The sequence below is a fragment of the Schistocerca cancellata genome, chromosome 1 (genome assembly GCF_023864275.1).
Source record: "Schistocerca cancellata isolate TAMUIC-IGC-003103 chromosome 1, iqSchCanc2.1, whole genome shotgun sequence".
Lineage (NCBI taxonomy): Eukaryota > Metazoa > Arthropoda > Insecta > Orthoptera > Acrididae > Schistocerca > Schistocerca cancellata.
The window spans coordinates 1,187,811,355-1,187,833,395 of NC_064626.1; the positions used below are offsets into that span (position 1 = coordinate 1,187,811,355).

General features: G+C 44.7%; 1 protein-coding gene across 1 annotated transcript in view; it reads left to right on the plus strand.

The window, feature by feature from the left end:
* The window catches only part of LOC126141399 (glutamate receptor ionotropic, kainate 2), a 1,424,310-nt gene that overhangs the window by 612,146 nt on the left and 790,123 nt on the right, over nucleotides 1-22,041 (plus strand). The window contains exon 3 of the mRNA XM_049915245.1: nucleotides 2,126-2,377. Within this exon, the coding sequence (XP_049771202.1) occupies nucleotides 2,126-2,377 (252 nt within the window). The remainder of the gene's footprint in view (nucleotides 1-2,125; nucleotides 2,378-22,041) is intronic.

The following is a 22,041-nucleotide window of genomic DNA, read 5'->3' on the forward strand; positions in this document are numbered from 1 at the left end:
TTTTGATCACATAGTGTAGGTGAAAGAAGCACAACAGATGATTAAGGGTTAACTCTGAGAGAAGAAATAATGAAGGTAGCACATGCAGAAGCAAGCAGATAGCAAAGCCCAGTGTAAGTCATTCGAGACTAAATTTGGTTAGCCACAGGATAAAATATAAGAATGCAGCAAATAATTCAGGGAAATAGAAACGAAATTGTGTAAATTAGAATACTGAGAGAGAGTGCAAAACGGCAAAGCTGGAATGGTTAGAGGAGGCAGCAAACATACATGCTGTAGACAGCAAAATTAAAGAACTCTTTGCCGAAAAGAGCTGTACTAACATCAAGAGTTCAGATGGCAAGTCAGTTCTGAACAACAGAAGCTGCCAGAAAGAACAATCAGTTTTATATCAGCTGTTGGTAGTTCAATACGATTTTCAGTCAAAAAGGAAGAACTTTACAACATGAAGTAATCTCGAATGTACTATAGCGGCAGGGCTTTTTGGGTATCGTCCAGTCAACTTTAATAGAATGATGTCTAAAATATTTCTATAAATGCCTCTAAATAAGAAAGAACTTTAGAAATGAAGTAATGTCGGAAGTATTTTAGCAGTAGAACTTTTGAGGTACCGTCCAGTTAACTTCAATAGAATGGCGTCTCGAATAGTTCGACAAAGGTGCTCCCAATTCGTAAATATATGACTGTGCCAGTGGTTCCGTTCCACTTAAGGAAACATTGTTTAGCATTTTCCACTTGTAGCAATATGCTTGTTTGCCAACCGGCAATTCGGAGTAGTCACTAATCAGCTGGTTACACCAGTAAAATTATTTTGATAACGGTCGCTGGTCTGTATCTCTAAGCCGTGAGATATTTTTTAGGTACAAAATCCAACCATTGTGCTGGAAACATATTTCTGTGTCTACGGCTCTAACCTGAGAACCAATTTGAATTGTACGGTGGAGAGTACTTCCCCTTTTATTATTCGTTAGGGATTCTTCCCGTCCCATTCGATGTGTACTGCCGGAATGGTGACTGCTTAGACGGCTTTATAAACGGTGTAATTAGTCTGATCTTCGAATGAAAGAACAATTTTACTGTTATCAGTGACTGGTAAGAATGAACTTGTTATTTCATTCGATATCAATGACAGTCACGATAAAGCCTAATCTAAAATGTTCGCATTTATAGTCTAATCATGTCTCTGCGTTCCGCACGGTAGCTATACATAGGAGGACGCAGTACACTCCGAGATATCTCATCTAAAGCTTGTTTTTGAATGTACGTAGACTTTCACGGGATAGTCTGTCTTGTCTCCAGGTATCGGGTTACACGTTGATGGCGGGATACGGGATCGTCGAGAATCATGTTCGGCCATTTAAGTTTGCAATGCAACAGGGCACATTTAACATAAGGGATACAGGTGTTCTCTTTCGGGATATGTTTACACCGGATGAAATATTACCTCTGGTACGTCTTCTGTCGACCCTCTCTCTATCTCTCGACTCTCGCTGTAGAACGATAGAAGACTGTATTATTCAATCATGTTCACAAGATGCGTCACACTGAAAAGAGTTTCGACCAATCTTTATAAGTTGTAAGCGGCGGCTGAGCGACCACAGTTCACTTAAGACTTCCGGTCTGAATGACCATTGTCAACGTAGAAACATACTCACTAACGTTTCGTCCGTTCTGAGGGAGATATGTTCAGAGACAAATTTGCTAAAGACGTCACTGAAGATGTCTCCCGCAGATCCGGACGAAACGTTAGAGAATTTTTTTATGATTCGAACACTCTCACCACGTAAATTTTAACTGAAGTAAGCACTGGCCGTGAGAGCCTTCAGCCGTTGATCTTAGATCCCCAGCACCTAGCGTACTTCGTAAAAACCATGCCTAGATGTGACGCTCATTCATGGTCACTCAGACTCACCCTATTTCAGTTAGCTCGTTCCAGAAACTTTGTTTACAGAGCTCTTGGGTAATTTTGACGTATTGCATCTGCTCTTGCCTTCATTCGAATGCACGGCCTCATTTCACACGTGTTGGTTTCAATATGTGTTCAGACTTTTTAGGGGTAAATTGTAGACTAGGTGTACAATGACACCTGTCGGCTCGCTCACCGCGCTGCCCTCGTGTGTTGCAGCCTGCAAGCAGCTGGAGCACGGCGTGCAGGCCATCTTCGGGCCATCGGACCCGCTGCTGGGCGCCCACATACAGTCCATCTGCGAAGCGCTCGACGTGCCGCACGTGGAGGCGCGTCTCGACTTCGAGCCCAGTTTCAAGGAGTTCTCCATCAACCTGCACCCCTCGCAGGAGCACATGAACCGCGCCTTCAAGGACCTCATGGCCTTCCTCAACTGGACCAAGGTGGCCATCATCTACGAAGAAGACTACGGTAGGTCTACCAGCCTATGCTTCCTTCTCCACATCCAAAATATTGACACACAGTATACTAGTTCACAATTCAGCCCAACGTTTTGTGTCAGAGATGTATTGGCATGATTGAGGTAGTGCTTCCTAGTTTTATAATTGCAAGATCTAAGGGAGACAAGATAAAACTGACAGCGTAAAATATTTCATGCGCCTTAAGACAGGAAACTCAGCTGACATTACCTAAACCAATTGTAAGTTGGTTTGACTAACTTAGTGTGCATGAAAAGTTATCCATGCCTATTTTATTCACCTTGTATTTTTTTGGCTGTGTATGTCACAAATATTTCTTAATAGCCGTACTTTCCAACCAACAACAGCTGCTGATAAATAAAAAGGAGGGTATAAGATGAACATCAACAAAAGCAAAACAAGGATAATGGAATGTAGTCGAATTAAGTCGGGTGATGCTGAGGGAATTAGATTAGGAAATGAAACACTTAAAGTAGTAAAAGAGTTTTGCTATTTGGGTAGCAAAATAACTGATGATGATCGAAGTAGAGAGGATATAAAATGAAGACTGGCAATGGCAAGGAAAGCGTTTCTGAAGAAGAGAAATTTGTTAACATCGAGTATAGATTTAAATGTCAGGAAGTCGTTTCTGAAAGTAATTGTATGGAGTGTAGCCATGTATGGAAGTGAAACATGGACGATAAATAGTTTAGACAAGAAGAGAATAGAAGCTTTCGAAATGTGGTGCTACAGAAGAATGCTGAAGATTAGATGGGTAGATCACATAACTAATGAGGAGGTATTGAATAGAATTGGGGAGAAGAGAAGCTTGTGGCACAACTTGACTAGAAGAAGGGATCGGTTGGTAGGACATATTCTGAGACATCGAGGGATCACCAATTTTGTATTGGAGGGCAGCGTGGAGGGTAAAAACCGGAGAGGGAGACTAAGAGATGAATACACTAAGCAGATTCAGAAGGATGTAGGCTCAGTAGGTACTGGGAGATGAAGAAGCTTGCACAGGATAGAGTAGCATGGAGAGCTGCATCAAACCAGTTTCAGGACTGAAGACAACAACAACAACAACCGTTTCTATCACCATATCATCTTTTCTTTTAGGGTTGAAGGGGTGGGGGGTTATGAGTCCTTTGACTGGTTTTATGCAGTCTTAAGACATCAGAAATTTCTTATAACAGGCTGTAATGTTCTTACTGTGGCGTCAAGTAAATTCACTCAGATCTACATCACTGAAACTGTAGAGTCACCACAGCTCGCACGAAACTTTTCTTTCTTTCATGATTTTACATGTTTCACTCGAGCACCGTCACATGTTAATTTTATTTTTATTTACACGTCTAGTTCCGCAGGACCAAATGGAGGAGCAAATCTCCAAGGTCATGGAACGTGTCAGCACATGAAATAACAACATCAAAGTAATAACAGATAAAACAAAATGTTTGTGAACCGAAAAAAGTAAAGCGATGAGTTTAAGTAAATGCAATCAGCAATATAACATAAGAATCATCTTAATTTTTCAGGGAACTCCTCAACTGAATGGAAGAGTGATCCATGAGGAAACTCTTCAGTTTCGATTTGAGTGCTTGGATTACTGCTAAGATTTTTGAATTCTTGTGGTAGCTTATTGAAAATGAATGCAGCAGTATACTGCGGACCTTTCTGCACAAATGCAGTTTGATTTCTGGTGAGTATTAACTGAGTGAAAATAGCTAATTCTTGGGAATAAGCTGATATTGTTAACAAGAAAAGACAGTAAAGAATATATATATATATATCGAGAGGCCAATGTCAAAATTCCCAGAATAGAGAACAGGGGTCGACGAGAGGTTTGCGAACTTACACCACTTATTGCCCGAACTGCCCACTACTAAGCCAAAAATATCCTTTTAGAACATTTACCCCGAAATATAATACACGACATAAGCGAATGAAAATAAGCAAAGTAGACTAATTTACGGGTCAAACGATCACTTACTTCAGATATCGTCCAAATAATAAAAATGACAGCATTAAGTTTTGAACAAAATCCTGAATGTGGGCTTTCCACGATAGTTGTGATAGATGTGAACAACTAGAAATCTAGACTGTTCAGTTTCACTAATCATATTCCCATTATGTGAAATTGTGTGTTAGAAATTGTAAAAACTGAGTCTTACTGTGATTTAGCTTTAGTTTATTTTCTACAAGCCATCAACTTATGTCATGAACAGCACTATTTGAAACAGAGCCCATGTTCCATACAATATCCTTCACCACCAAGCTAGTGTCATCATCAAAAAGAAATATTTTAGAAGTACCCGTAATACTAGAGGGCATATCATTGATATAGATAAGGAACAGGAGTGGCCACAACACTGATCCCTGGGGTACTCCCGCATTTGACCGTTCCCCACTCAGACCCCACATCACAGCCATTCTCAACACTGTAGGTAATGACCTTCATCTGTCTATTGTTAAGGTAAGAGGTCAGTCAGTTGTGAGCTACTCCTCTCATTCCGTAATGGCCCAATTTCTGGAGCATACGTTACAAATAACTTGTAGACCTGCGCTACGTGAATTCTGAAGATGCTCGCGTTGGTCGAGTGAAACATGTAAAATAAAGAAAAAGTTAAAAGTGCGACTTGTGGCGGCTCCGCAGTTTTAATTTCTAACAGTCGCTGTTCCCCTGCAGGCAAATACCTGCGCTCGCAAAATCTTACATACTTGCTTCAGTAAACGCAGATTGTGGTAAGTAATTTTATGAAAACTGAAAATGATGTGGTGATCGAAACTAGTAGTTAACATTTATTCATGTGTAACTGTTACCGGTTCATTTTGTAATAGATTTCTGAATCAGCTTCCCATCTGGACTGTCATAATGACTAGAGTAGTCCTTAAGTAGACAGCAACTGGTGTAAATTTAGTGTAATGACACATCACTGCTACAATTGTTGCTCATCGATACAGGGGCAATAAGCGACCAACAAGGTGTGTGTCAGCATACTAATCAACATATTAAGGGTAACATAAACACATATCCCAAACATTTTGTGAAGCACAACATTGTAACAGTACCGGACACATCTATTACTACCATATTAGTTAAAAGAATAATTATTTCCTGGCACATTAGTAGCTATAGTAAGTAACTGGCTTCCAGTATATCCGAAGTTCGTCCTTGGATCAATAAGGAGAAACAGATGGATGATTTGCAATTAGACTAGTACCGTAATGCTGCATATTTATTTGAAAGCGACCGTTTGTGATAATTGTATCACGAATGACCTATTACTGTGATCCACCAAATTATCGGGAGCCACACTTGCATATCAGCAGAACTGATTTCGTTAGCCTATAGCGGAACCACTACTTAAAACCGTTCGTCTAGGGTAATTAATTTGCCAAATTCACGATAGACGAGGCAGATGACAATCTGATTTTTAATCCAGTTTTAATGCACTCATGCAAATATACCGTCTCGAACATTAGGCTAAAGATACATGGGTCATCCTAATTTCACAGGAGGTTGGCGGCTTTGATAACATGGAGGGAATAATGTTCACATTACCAGACACAGGACTTATTAAGCGTAATATTTGCGTCAACTAGTATTAGATTTGTCAGCAAAGCAAGATGACCGTCTTCTGCACCCCCAAAGCAAGCGAAGCGTTGTTCCCAAAGCACATTTGCACTTTTGCTGTCATTTGCTTCCAAAGTCTCCGAATCTTAGTCTACTGAAGAGTAACAAGGCTTCATTGACCATTATTCATCTTGTTACCCATATGATTCTGCGTAAGTATCGTCGACATGTTCACCGACCAGTCAAGCTACTCACACCTGGGTACCCCTACCAACGTTTCTTTGCAACACTGTCACATCTTCTGTTCTTCAGGAATGGAAAAAAGAACGGTATTACATACCCTTAATAGAGCTTCTTCCTGCATTTTTATGTGCCTACATAATTTTTTACATTTTCCTGTTACGTGACACATGGAATGCTTCCTCCTTTCTGTTTCTCCCATTGTATCTAGAAACATATCTGAAACTTCTTCGTTAGTAATTCTCAGTTAGGCAGCCCTTTCGTAACTTTCTGGTTACGCTTTTTGGAAGGGAACCTTTGACGAACAGTGAATAATATTGCGGTTGGTTGGACGGAAACTGTTGTGGCTTGGCAAGACAACCAAGCCACTCTGAGGAAGCCGAAAGTCACGCGTTTAAGCTCACGCAGGCTGGCGTGAGGTCTGGAACAGTTATAGGATTTGAGTCTAGTAAAAAAGGTACGTAGCTTCTGGAATACTTAACTTTAATCCATAATTGGTGAACATCGGTCTGACGGTACATGCATCACAAGATAAATAGCAAATGATAATGGCGCCTTGCTAGGTCGTAGCAAATGACGTAGCTGAAGGCTATGCTAACTATCGTCTAGGCAAATGAGAGCGTAATTTGTCAGTGAACCATCTCTAGCAAAGTCGGCTGTACAACTGGGGCGAGTGCTAGGAAGTCTCTCTAGACCTGCCGTGTGGCGGCGCTCGGTCTGCAATCACTGATAGTGGCGACACGCGGGTCCGACGTATACTAGCGGGCCGCGGCCGATTTAAAGGCTACCAGCTAGCAAGTGTGGTGTCTGGCGGTGACACCACAGAAGCATTATCATCAGACTACGAAGGTCACTCAAAAATTAAGTTTCCCTATATTTAAAAAAAGTGAAAGTATTTAATCGGGAATAATATGCATGTCGACAGACCTCTGACGTAACAGTCATATGATGGCCGGACAAGTAGAGGCCGTTGCCAGGTGATCTGCAGCAGGGGTTCAAAATGGAAGCTCTGATTCTGTTTCCCGCCGCCTGCGAGTTCCGCTCAGTGCCGAAGATTCAGTGCTCAAAACATAGCGCTTATCGAAATTTACCATCAACTGTGTTGGGTTTACCAGCGAAGGGTCACGAGCGAGTAGATATTGCGTCGCTAGTGTAAGCAGCTCTCCGAAGGTAGTCAAGTGGCCATACTGAAGAGAGCCTTGAGCAATCGTCCCTCATCGATGGTAACATTGTGCAGCTGGTGCGACAGCGCATTGTGGAGATCCGTAATCTACGATTACAGATCCACATTTAATGCACATCCGCATGACTCCTCTCCATTTCCTAAAGAGTGCCTGGAAGGGGGTTCATCGAACTATCATCCGACTATTTCTCTACCGTCCCACTCTCGAACAATGAGCGAGAAAAGCGAATACTTAAATCTTTCCGTGCGAGCTCTGATTCGTCTTATTTTATTACAACGATCGTTTCTCCCAATGAATGTGTGCCTCAACAAATTATTTTCCTATTCAGAGGAGAAACGTGATGGTTGAAACGAAAAATACCTTTCGTTATATTGCCACCCCAAATCGCGTAACATCCGTGGCAGTCTCTCCCCTATTGCGCAATAATACAAAAGGAGTTGGCATTCTTTGAATTTTTTCAATGTTTTGCTTCAAATCTATCTTTTAATGATACTGCAATAAGCTGGAAGAGGATGGACAAGCACAGTGAAGGCAGTCTCGTCAGTAGAACAGCGATGAATTTCCTCAAAATCGCGATCCTTGTTGCATGACATTGTTACCAATCGCCTGCAGTTGAAGCAAGCGTATGCCAGGTAGGTTCCGAAAATAAAATTATTGGCTTAGGACAGGTTTAGTATTTCTGCAACGGTAGCGTGATGACGGCTTCGATTTTTTCGACAGGATCGTCACGGGTGATGAGGCGTGGGTTGGTCATTTTACCCTAGAAATCGAGCAACAGTCGATTCGTAAGCATTTCAGTGGATCTCAAGTTAGGACGAAGTTCAAACAGACTGTGCCGGTGCGGAAAGTGACGTGCGTGGTATTCTGGGACAGGAAGAGCCATATGCTTATTGACTTCCTGCCAAGGGGTGAAACAGTGAACTTGGAACATTACTGTGAAACATTTCGGAAATTATGACGGTCCGTTCAAAACAAGGGGAGTGTTATACTCAGTGCTGATCCATGGCAATGTTCGCCCACATGCGTTTAGGAGGAGAACTTTTCTGAAGGTGTTCGGCTGGAGGCTTTTTGATATTCCGTCGTATTGCCATAGATTTTATTCCCAGCGATTTCAGCCTCATTATCTTTCCATACTCCGGTAATCATTTCCACAATATCGAAGAACTGAGGACGTTTATCCACCTCTACGATATGACATTGTATCAGTCGCACATCTACATACGTACTCCTCATGCATGGCGGAATGTACCACCTACCACTACTAGTCATATCTTTGCTTTTAGCTCCCAAAAAGACTGAGGGCGAAACGACTGTCCATAAGCCCCCGTACAAGCGTAATTTCTTTCATCTTATATTCGTGGTCCTTACACAAAATTTACTTTAATGGCAGTAGGAGTGCTCTGCAGTCGACCTCAAATGCCGAGTCTCTAAATTTCCGCAAGCGAAAAGAGCGTAGTCTTTCCTCAGGAATTCGCATTTGACTTCACGAAGCATCTCCGTAATACCTGCGTGCTAATCGGGTCTATCGGTAACAAATCTAGCAACACGCCTCTGAATTTCTTCGACGTCTTTCTTTAATCCGACCTGGTGGAGATCCCAAACACTTGAGCAGTACTCAATACCTGTTCGCCCTAGCGTGTCCTACTTGCCGTCTCTTTTATAGATGAGCTACACTTTCCCAAAATTCACCCAATAAAACCAAGTCGAACACTCGCCTTCCCTAGTCAGCTTGTATTCTCCTACAGTCACACTTTCTATACACAATAGCGCCATCTGCAACAGCCGTCAATTGCTGATAATCCTGTCCGTCAGATCTTTTATGTACATGGAGAATAAGACAGTCCTATCCCTCTACCCTGGGGCTTCCCTTATGATACCCTTGTCTCTGAGGAACACTCGCCATAAAGACAACGTACTGGGTTCTATTACTTGAAAATTCTTCCATCCGTTCACCTGCTGTGAATCTAATCCGAATGCTTGGACCTTCGTGACAGCAGTGGTGATTATAATGAAAAAATAGCTCGATCACTGCTGGATATGTTTCCAGTAACCATCTTTCATTAAAAACTACAGGCGAACTTAAATGTGGACGACCCTCATATAATGAAGTAGGTTTTGGACTTATGTACTTCCTCCTGTGACATGAAAGAAAATGTTAGTGATAATTCTGTAAATATATTGAAAGAAAAATTAGAACTTTACTCATTTTGCCCACTCTGTAAGTAAGTATGACACGACGTTTGTAATTACTTTCTCGACATGCCAAGTCTTTACAAATTACAATAATTTTTCTGGAATCACAGTAAAACGAACTTTCCTCCGAATTTAAAGCAATGAACTGCAGCTTAACCGAGGTGAATATTCAGTCTCAATTAATTCTCCTCCGTCTAAGAGTCTTGGAAGTACAAACGGCCAGATGCCTTATATTTCCGCGGAAGACTTGGCCGTGCTTAACGTGGCGGCAAACTCCCCCGCAGGAGTTCGCTATAAAGGGCGGCAGTTCGCAGTTTTCCGTTGCGCCCACCTTGTCGCTTGCTTCGCATTATCAGGATTAAATTTCCTCTTCTGTTTGTTTTTCAGAAAACGGAAAGGGAAATGGTGGGCGAACTCTGACTGCCCTGATGTTCCTCGTCTCGTGGGGACGAGCGGCTTAGTTAGGAAGACAAGTTTAGCAATGTCGAAGAACAGTTCTCGTTCTGCAACTTTGATCGTGAATCCAGTCTTCCATCAAATGCCTTAATTACATAATGTTGTCATTTTGCAATCGAGCTTGCCCCCCTTCTTGCAGCGGTGTACCGTAGGTCTCTAGAAGAGCGTAGCGTTCCAAAAGATTGGAAAAGGGCACAGGTCATCCCCGTTTTCAAGAAGGGACGTCGAACAGATGTACAGAACTATAGATCTATATTTCGAACGTCTATCAGTTGTAGAATTTTGGAACACGTATTATGTTCGAGTATAATGACTTTTCTGGAGACTACACTCCCGGAAATTGAAATAAGAACACCGTGAATTCATTGTCCCAGGAAGGGAAAACTTTATTGACACATTCCTGGGGTCAGATACATCACATGATCACACTGACAGTACCACAGGCACATAGACACAGGCAACAGAGCATGCACAATGTCGGCACTAGTACAGTGTATATCCACCTTTCGCAGCAATGCAGGCTGCTATTCGCCCATGGAGACGATCGTAGAGATGCTGGATGTAGTCCTGTGGAACGGCTTGCCATGCCATTTCCACCTGGCGCCTCAGTTGGACCAGCGTTCGTGCTGGACGTGCAGACCGCGTGAGACGACGCTTCATCCAGTCCCAAACATGCTCAATGGGGGACAGATCCGGAGATCTTGCTGGCCAGGGTAGTTGACTTACACCTTCTAGAGCACGTTGGGTGGCACGGGATACATGCGGACGTGCATTGTCCTGTTGGAACAGCAAGTTCCCTTGCCGGTCTAGGAATGGTAGAACGATGGGTTCGATGACGGTTTGGATGTACCGTGCACTATTCAGTGTCCCCTCGACGATCACCAGTGGTGTACGGCCAGTGTAGGAGATCGCTCCCCACACCATGATGCCGGGTGTTGGCCCTGTGTGCCTCGGTCGTATGCAGTCCTGATTGTGGCGCTCACCTGCACGGCGCCAAACACGCATACGACCATCATTGGCACCAAGGCAGAAGCGACTCTCATCGCTGAAAACGACACGTCTCCATTCGTCCCTCCATTCACGCCTGTCGCGACACCACTGGAGGCGGGCTGCACGATGTTGGGGCGTGAGCGGAAGACGGCCTAACGGTGTGCGGGACCGTAGCCCAGCTTCATGGAGACGGTTGCGAATGGTCCTCGCCGATACCCCAGGAGCAACAGTGTCCCTAATTTGCTGGGAAGTGGAGGTGCGGTCCCCTACGGCACTGCGTAGGATCCTACGGTCTTGGCGTGCATCCGTGCGTTGCTGCGGTCCGGTCCCAGGTCGACGGGCACGTGCACCTTCCGCCGACCACTGGCGACAACATCGATGTACTGCGGAGACCTCACGCCCCACGTGTTGAGCAATTCGGCGGTACGTCCACCCGGCCTCCCGCATGCCCACTATACGGCCTCGCTCAAAGTCCGTCAACTGCACATACGGTTCACGTCCACGCTGTCGCGGCATGCTACCAGTGTTAAAGACTGCGATGGAGCTCCGTATGCCACGGCAAACTGGCTGACACTGACGGCGGCGGTGCACAAATGCTGCGCAGCTAGCGCCATTCGACGGCCAACACCGCGGTTCCTGGTGTGTCCGCTGTGCCGTGCGTGTGATCATTGCTTGTACAGCCCTCTCGCAGTGTCCGGAGCAAGTATGGTGGGTCTGACACACCGGTGTCAATGTGTTCTTTTTTCCATTTCCAGGAGTGTATAAATCTACTCTGTAGGAATCAGCATGGGTTTCGAAAAAGACGATCGTGTGAAACCCAGCTCGTGCCATTCGTCCACGAGACTTAGAGGGTCACAGACACGAGTTCCCATATGGATACCGTGTTTCTTGACTTCCGCAAGGCGTTTGATACAGTTCCCCACATTCGCTTAGGGGGGGGGGGGGGAGGGGGGCGGGGTAGGACGTCAAACAGGCCGACTTGGAGCGGGAGAGGCATCACAGGACATTTTAATTCCTATGAAACTCTAGAATTTTCCAAATCTATTAAAAACTGCGGTAAAAATTCAGATAATAAACTGTAGAATTTGAGTTTTTTCTAAACATGAAGTTCAAAATATAACAGGTCATTCATTTATCCGTAAACTAAAGAAATTCTAGAATTTCATACCCCTGTAAGTATGTTTTGTATGCTTTGCTAGATTCGTCGAATAATCTCTCCTATTTATGAAGGAAAGTGTACCTACAGTAACAAATGCAGCCAACAGTAAGCGAAAAAATGATGAAATTTCAAACATAAAAAAACAAAATTGTTACGTTTTTGAACTTCCACTGCCAAATGTGTGAATCCTAATTTTTTTTGTAAAAGTATAGACAGTGGAAGTTAAAATGTCCTGTGCTGCCTCTTCTGCTCCATGTTGGTCCGGTTGACGTCCTACCCCCCTTAATGAACAAAGTAAGAGGATATGTACCATCAGACCAATTTTGTGATTGAAGAGGTGCTAGTTAACATAACGCAGCATATCATTGTCAGTGGAGAGAAGTCTTCCGAAGTAAGAGTGATTTCAGGTGTGCCGCAGGGGAGTGTCGTAGGACCGTTGCTATTCACAGTGTATATAAATTACCTTGTGGATAACATAGGAAGTTCACTGAGGCTTTCTGCGGATGACGCTGTAGTATATCGAGGGGTTGTAACAACGGAAAATTGTACTGAAATGCAGGAGGATCTGCAACAAATTGACGTATGGTGCAGGGAATGGCAATTGGATCTCAATTTAGATAAGTGTAATGTGCTGTGAACACATAGATAGAAAGATATTCTATCATTTAGCTACAATGTAGCAGGTCAGCAACTGTAAAGCAATTAATTCCATAAATTACCTGGGAGTAGGCATTAGGAGTGATTTAAAAAGGAATGACCGTATAAAATTAATCGTCGGTAAAGCAGATGCCAGACTGAGATTCATTGGAAGAATCCTAAGGAAGTGCAGTCCGAAAACAAAGGAAGTAGGTTACAGTACACTTATTCGCCCTCTGCTTGAATACTGCTCACCGGTGTGGGATCCGTACCAAATAGGGTTGATAGAAGAGATAGAGAAGATCCAACGGAGAGCAGCGCGCTTCGTTACAGGACCATTTACTAATCGCGAAACGTTACGGAGATGATAGACAAAATCCAGTGGAAGACTCTGCAAGATAGACGCTCAGTAGCTCGGTACGGGCTTTTGTAGTAGTTTCGAGAACATACCTTCACCGAGGAGTCAAGCAGTATATTGCTCCCTCTTACGTATATCTCACGAAGAGACCATGAGGACAAAATCAGAGAGATTAGAGCCCACACAGAGGCATTTCTTTCCACCAACAATACGAGACTGGAATACGAGAGAGAACCGATAGAGGTACTCAAGGTACCGTCCGCCACACACCGTCAGGTGGCTTGCTGAGTATGGATGTAGATGTAGATGTAGAAATAGGACTTGGAACAGCGGCTGGATTTAGAGTGAAAATACACTCATGTTCAGAAAAAAACAGAACACTTTGATCAACTAGAGACTGGACGTTCATATTCACAGGACATGTACATTAGTATGTTTTGCAGAAATGATTATCTTTTCAGTCACCTCCGTTGAGCACGTGTACTGTGGCCGTGGTAACTTGTTCCATGCGTGAAGGCATCGACGCTTATAATGCGCGAATGACGTCCTGTGGTATAGCCGTCCAAGCTGCCTTCACCTGGTTCAAAATTTCATCTGTGGTGGTTGGCATTGGAACACAGCGCTACACCTGTCGTTTCACCATAACCAAACACTTTCCATTGGCGAATAGTCTGGTGATCTGGTAGGCCAGAGCAAAAGGCTGACGTCCTGTGACATGAAGATTCGCGCAGCAACATGTGGTCGTGCATTGTCTTGCTTAAAATGCCGTCTGGGGTGTTGTGTAGAAAGGCAATGGCTTCTGGTCGCAAGACGTCATTCACACTGGTCACATTGTCCACAGTGCACTGGACACGCACCAACTGTAATTTGTGGTTGTACGTAATAGCAGCCCACACCATAAGACCTTCAGCTGGCGCTGTATGTCTTTCGCGAACGCAGTCACTGTGATACCGCTGCCCCCGTCTGCGGCGAACCGAAATGCGGCCATCGTTTTCAAGCGAACTGAACCTGGATTCGTCCGAAAACACTATCTGATATCATTCCTGACCACAGTGGCGTCGTTCCATACACCATTGGCGTCTAGTACGTTTCTGCAATTCGCCAAAAGTAGGTGGAGAAGTGGCCTGCAACGGCTTGTCACCCCCGGATAGATGCATTACACACTCATGCAAATAATGCGCCGTCTTTCAAACTTACTGCTTTGACGGTACGGTTGGCACATGCATCTACGAGGCATCCTGCACGTCGGTGCACAAGTCATACTGATACATTACCTTCGGTTTAAAGCGACAGCGAGAGCCGCAGGCACATTTTACGGGTAGTTGGTGTTGCGTCGTGATATCGACGTTGACCTTGAAACCAAGGGCCGACAGGCTTCAGATGCTAATCATTTCTGTAGAATATGAACGGCCTGTCTTCACTAGTACAAGGTGTTCTGATTTTTCTGAACATGAGTGTGTTGAACGCCTTTATCATCATCATATCATCCCCATCGACAAGCAGGTCACCGAAGTCGCGTCAACTCAGAACCCTTACACCGGGCGACCGGTCTACCCGACGAGAGGCCCTCGCCACACGACACTTCGTTTCATTTTCAATACCTGAATATGGCTTATTAGTCTAGGATAGACTGACGAAGAAAACAGAAGAGCAGCACGTCACAAAGATGCTCAGCTAAGTCCAGTTGCAGACGTTACAAGAGGAGCGTTGTACATCTCTGTGTGTGTTAAAGTTGTGAGAGTGTACGTTCCTGGAAAAGTCAACAAGTATATCTCTTCCTCGTAAGTGTATGCCGCGAAAAGACCATGAAGACCAAACCAGATTCAAGCGCGAATGGAGACGCAGCAGCAAACGTTCTCCCGTGAATCAATCGCGATTGGAGCAGGAAAATGGGAAAGTGAGACTCGTAAGCCTACAAAAGTAGCCTCCTCCACATACTGTGAGGTGTCTTGTGGAATGTAGAAGTGCGACTAAAGTATTCCAGGAGTTTCGTTCTGTTCACAGCGTTGTTTCACGTGCATGGAGAGCGTTCCGAACGACAGAGACTGATTTCCGAACCACGATTAACTACAGCAGTAGATGACTGCCACATCGTGCAACAGGCAAAGGAGGCACCTGTGTCAGACAGCGAGTGCAATTAGAAACACGTTTAACGGGCATCAGGGAGACAATATATCGCAGCATCACAACATACAGTCACAGACCTACGAATTCCTTTGTTCAGTTGGCACGATACGTAAACTACACATCTCGAATTTGCCACCGGATAACATCGTGCAATTCCCACAATATTTCTTTGCACAGACCTGTTCAACGTCTTCAGGTGGTCAGCGCTGCAGAACCCGGCTGTTGATAATTGGGTGGCGGCGTCCAAGTTCATTAGGGCAGAAGGAACAAATTCTAATGGTCCAGGAGGAGGGGATGGGGAGGAAGTACATCATACTTTGAAACGTCCCCTTAGAGAAATTTATACGCGACTGTGCTGATAAACCTCTTACACTATTTGCTTTTCAAACAGCTGAGCAAAACTGAACGTACTCAAACATTCACTAAAGTGACACACAATATTTTTAGCGCAATGCAATCTGACTATCAAAGATCCCTGCAAAAGAATGGCCCTGAGTAACATTAAACTATACCTTTCAGAAATCACTTACCTCACAAAAATCTTCATTATTCGAACTACTGCAATACAGCGAGCGCCACTACTGGCAGCTAAATAAAAGATTCAAACTACGGAAGGCACTAACTACTGATAGGCATAGTTAGCAAATGAAAGATTTTAATAGAGAACAAACAATGTATTTACCTTAATATCATCACAAGTCATAATATATGTAATTTCAAAACTCCGCCATCTCTCTCCTCACATCCACCACTGCTGGCGGCTCACCTCTAACTGCGCAACGCTACGCGCTGTTCACATTCAGCTGCCGCTGCCCAACACTACAATGGCAGACAACAATGCAAACTAGCCACAGACTGCACACAGCACAGCCAGCGATTTTCATACAGAGCGCTACGTAACATTGCCAATAAGAAAACATAAACAGCCTACGCCTACTTACAACTTGGATGCTCATAGTGTCTCCTACCAGGAGCCGAAAACATGCTTCTAGCGCGTAGATTTTGGGCAATGACTGTGCTGCTGGGAGCTCCTGCGTTTAAATGCTGAAATAAATCTCTAGCATGCGCTGCGCTGGATCAGACACTGGAAGATCTTGTTTCTCCTGTTCAGATTTAATAGCAGCCATTGCTGGATTCCAAGGATTGTTCAACTGAAATCTCGCATCCCCGTTGACAAGATTGGACATCTTAAAAACACCGTCCCAGAATGATGACGTTGAGGGTACACCTGGAGTCTTATCGTAAAACATATAATGTCCTGCATTCAGGCAATGCTTCGCTATCACTGATTTAGGCATGTTGCCCCAAACGCGCATATCGATGGTGTTCAACACAACATTCTTACACGGAGCTGTATTTCTGTACAATATAAAATTCCACACACTGGCATAGGATGCTACGTACGCCTTGCTTTCGAAGGAAAACACTGTCTTTCAGCGAACACAGCAAATCCCCAAACTTCGCTGCTGCATGAAAAACGCGCTTGATGTTGTGTCTCTTGAGGGTTCCTTTTATTCTTGCAGGCATGCCGCCAAAATATGGCAAGAAAGCCGTTGCAAAGGTGGCTCATGGTCTTCATTTACATCCGTAGGCTGTATTAGCTTTCCTCGTACTGCTCTCCGTATTTGTTTCTCAGAATATCCCGAGAATTGTATCTGCAACAGCTCCGTCGGGAAAGTCTGAAAAGTTACACATTACATACAGTTTATAACTGTTAAGACGATCTTGCTTCAGTCATTCAGGGTGATTTTTGAGATTTACTACAGTCATGTAGTCTGATGTTGGGCCGGGGATGCTCATTGCACAAACGGGTAAAATGATTTATGTTGTAAGACACATTAAGTTAAACTTTAATCATATCAGACGGCAAGAAAGTAATGTAATAAATTCATTAATATGATGAGATGTGTAGCCTTGTAGGCAAACAAAGTGACCAAAGTTGTAAGAAACAATACCTTTTCTAAATTTTATTTCCGTTTCTCCACCTTGAGGGGTGCTAATTAATGTTATTATTTGCCAGTTACTTCTATTTACTTCCAACAGGGTTTCTCATACGACTCAATGTTTCTTTCTATTTCAGATTTTTACTCTTCAGTTTTGACCACACATTGTTTGTAAATGAGTACAACTAATTTTCGTGAATATTTTTTTATTCTATTGCCTAACTTGGTTGATACCCTACAACTGATTATGTAATGTTGTAGTTGATGATAACTAATTCAATCAAGATATCAACCATTACTGAAATAATAATCTGGAAGGATCTACTACGCAGTTCCTCATGAAATGTGCTTATGTGTTAGGTATCAAAAAAGTATTGAGTGGACAACTTTCGCTCCTTTGAGATACAATAAATTCATTTCTCCAGCAAAATGTAATTCTTCGAGACGGGAGACGTTTACCGTCTCACCGAAAATGTTACAGAGTACGTTAATTTTTAGATGCCTGCCCCATTGTGGGTACATTTCTTTCGACTCCATGTGGCTTAGAGATCATGATGAAAAGATACGAGAGATTCGCTATGTACAGAGGCATTTATACATTCATTTTACTTCCTTCGATAATATGGTAATGTGTACCTTCAGGCATGCATTTTACAGTGACTTGCGAAGTATTTGTGTACCTGTAGATGTAGACGGTAGGAGCCTTTTCCTAGACACAGTGATGAAGAGACGGCGACGGCCTCTAACTAGAGATGCCACGCCGGCGACCAGGTGAGAAGTTTGCACGGGCTTGCCGGGAATGGAATGCACGCGCCGCACAGTGGCCTGGTGCTGAAGACACTTGTTGCTCTCGCCGTTGCCCCACTTCGCCTCTCCCCGCCCCGCTACTCTGTGTGGAATGCGGGCGGCTGCCTTCCGCTACATCGCACCGTGTGCTGGCGCTACACGGCTCTCCAGCACCCGCTACATTCCTTCGTCTCACTCTCCCACGATAAGAGTTTGCCTGTAACCCTGTAATTCAGTTGATTTCTCACAGTCTGGCACTACAACGTGCTATAACTCACGAAGTGAGATGTCTAAGTAACGACACGTTCCAATTCAGTCATAGAAAGGATTTTTTTTTTAATCACAACTGGATATTAGCTAAAGAAAGACGCCCGCTTATAAACTTATCACAAAAGTCTCAGAGAAATCGATGAGGCGTTCGCCTAGAAAACAACGAAGTTAATTAAGATAATGGGACTTAAAGATTACGCCAACAAAGCTTCCCACTGGAAGGAAGGAGAATGTACTCCGCAGCAGCTAGCCTAACATACTTCTCGGAGGTGCCGTTGGAGAGGCCCGAAGTCCCACTGAGGTGGCTCTAACCGGGCTCCGATCGAAGGGCTAGTATTAACCAGCACGAGTTGGCCCAGAGCATCGGCGGAGAACTGCCAACGAGAGGAACTGTGCCGCTATAAATGGTTGGTGCGTGGAGATATACTTCTGAATACTCTTTCACGCATGTGACTCAGCGGAGGGAACTAGAACCCTAGCGAGGAGCACCTCTGGTTGCGCTTTCCCCGCCGTCTATCGCATGCGGCATGGCACTAGCCGGCGGCTGGTGTCATGGAAGACGACGCCTTGGCAGTATGCACCTACGCGACGCTTCTCCGTTTGCAGGGTTGCCGGTCCACCCAGGCGTAATCCTGGCATATGACACTAAGTCAATCAATTATAGGTGTTTCCTCGCTATTCATTATACTTGTTGAATTTTTATTCCAAACATACAGTATACTGTAATCGTCATGTTTAATAGCTTATATTTGCTCTATTCTAGGTGGCGCACATCGAACTAAAGTAATTAATGTCTTTCGTGAATTCTCTTTTAATGAGCGTTGGCCTATGGCTGAAGGCATATTTCTGGGCCTAACATTTCGTCTCCTGTCCGCCCCCGGTATCTGAGTCGTCAGCGTGACAGAATGTCAATCCTAAGGACCCGTGTTCGATTTCCGGCTGGGTCGGAGATTTTTCTCCGCTCAGGAACTGGTTTTTGTGTTGTCCTAATCATCATCATTTCATCCCCATCGACTAGCAAGTCACCGAAGTGGCGTCAAATCACACTTGCACACAGCGAACGGGCTACCCGACGGGAGGGCCTAGTCATACGACATTTATTAATTTCGCCTCCTGGTGGAGGAGACGCCATCAGAGGCTATAAAGGCTCTGATAGACTAAAGCGAGCTCAGCAACCCGAACTGTTTATACGTATCCATGCTGTGGATACGTATCTGCTGCCGAAATTTGCAGTGTGAGGCCCAGATATGCTATGTATTGGTAGTGGAGAAGAGCTGGCCCTGTGTTGTAACTTCGCCAGCCGGTGTGGCCGTGCGGTTCTAGGCGCTTCAGTCTGGAACGGCGTGCCCGCTACGGTCGCAGGTTCGAATCCTGCCTCGGGCATGGATGTGTGTGATGTCCTTAGGTTGGTTAGGTTTAAGTAGTTCTAATTCTAGGGGACTGATGACCACAGATGTTAAGTCCCATAGTGCTCAGAGCCATTTGAACCATTTTTTTTTTTTTTGTGTGTTGTAACTTCAGTTGGTCACCCATGGATGTGGCTACTGTGAGTTCTGTAAGTTGACAACAGCCTATGAGATGCCTTTCATATGTCCGTCATACTCATAAACACTACAACTACTGGAATAACTACAAATGCCTATGTCCAGAAAATTTATTTATTATTTAGCACGAACACTCCAGTTTCATTGGGTCGTTGTACAAAAGGTCCTAGCTTGCACCAGGATTCCATTCAAGCCCAAGCCAACATCGGTACATATCTTCTTACATCTGTGGACACTGTTCCTTGACGATGTCTCACGTCGTCACTGGGTTGCTGATTTCACATCGGACTCGTCGTCGACGAGAGTGGTGATTCCTTGGGCAAACAAGTCGACACTTCTCGACAGTTGAGCTGTGATGGACCTGCTGAGCTCCATGGAACTGATACAACTTAAGCTGCAGAATGCGGCTTACGACGAGAGTGGTAATTCCTTGGGCAAACAAGTCGACACTTCTCGACAGTTGAGCTGTGATGGACCAGCTGAGCTCCATGGAACTGATACAACTTAAGCTGCAGAATGCGGCTTACGACGAGAGTGGTAATTCCTTGGGCAAACAAGTCGACACTTCTCGACAGTTGAGCTGTGATGGACCAGCTGAGCTCCATGGAACTGATACAACTTAAGCTGCAGAATGCGGCTTACGACGAGAGTGATAATTCCTTGGGCAAAAAAGTCGACACTTCTCGACAGTTGAGCTGTGATGGACCTGCTGAGCACCATGGAACTGATACAACTTAAGCTGCAGAATGCGGCTTACGACGAGAGTGGTAATTCCTTGGGCAAACAAGTCGACACTTCTCGACAGTTGAGCTGTGATGGACCTGCTGAGCTCCATGGAACTGATACAACTTAAGCTGCAGAATGCGGCTTACGACGAGAGTGGTAATTCCTTGGGCAAACAAGTCGACACTTCTCGACAGTTGAGCTGTGATGGACCAGCTGAGCTCCATGGATCTGATACAACTTAAGCTGCAGAATGCGGCTTACAACGAGAGTGGTGATTCCTTGGGCAAACAAGTCGACACTTCTCGACAGTTGAGCTGTGATGGACCAGCTGAGCTCCATGGAACTGATACAACTTAAGCTGCAGAATGCGGCTTACGACGAGAGTGGTAATTCCTTGGGCAAACAAGTCGACACTTCTCGACAGTTGAGCTGTGATGGACCAGCTGAGCTCCATGGAACTGATACAACTTAAGCTGCAGAATGCGGCTTACGACGAGAGTGGTAATTCCTTGGGCAAACAAGTCGACACTTCTCGACAGTTGAGCTGTGATGGACCAGCTGAGCTCCATGGAACTGATACAACTTAAGCTGCAGAATGCGGCTTACGACGAGAGTGGTAATTCCTTGGGCAAACAAGTCGACACTTCTCGACAGTTGAGCTGTGATGGACCAGCTGAGCTCCATGGATCTGATACAACTTAAGCTGCAGAATGCGGCTTACGACGAGAGTGGTGATTCCTTGGGCAAACAAGTCGACACTTCTCGACAGTTGAGCTGTGATGGACCTGCTGAGCTCCATGGAACTGATACAACTTAAGCTGCAGAATGCGGCTTACGACGAGAGTGGTAATTCCTTTGGCAAACAAGTCGACACTTCTCGACAGTTGAGCTGTGATGGACCAGCTGAGCTCCATGGAACTGATACAACTTAAGCTGCAGAATGCGGCTTACGACGAGAGTGGTAATTCCTTGGGCAAAAAAGTCGACACTTCTCGACAGTTGAGCTGTGATGGACCTGCTGAGCTCCATGGAACTGATACAACTTAAGCTGCAGAATGCGGCTTACGACGAGAGTGGTAATTCCTTGGGCAAACAAGTCGACACTTCTCGACAGTTGAGCTGTGATGGACCTGCTGAGCTCCCTGGAATTGATACAACTTAAGCTGCAGAATGCGGCTTACGACGAGAGTGGTAATTCCTTGGGCAAACAAGTCGACACTTCTCGACAGTTGAGCTGTGATGGACCTGCTGAGCTCAATGGAACTGATACAACTTTAGCTGCAGAATGCGGCTTACGTCCTGATTCGCGGAGTGATGCGAAAGTGCTGACGAGGAACGTACTTCCTGCTATGCTGGCGACCTCTGTCGTAGGCTGTCTTCCTCAGAAGCAGGTTTCTCCTTTTAACCTGTGTTGCTAGAAGGAAGACTAACCTTCAGTGGAGATGAGACCGTATAACTAGTGCTTGCTTTATTTACCATTAAGCTCCG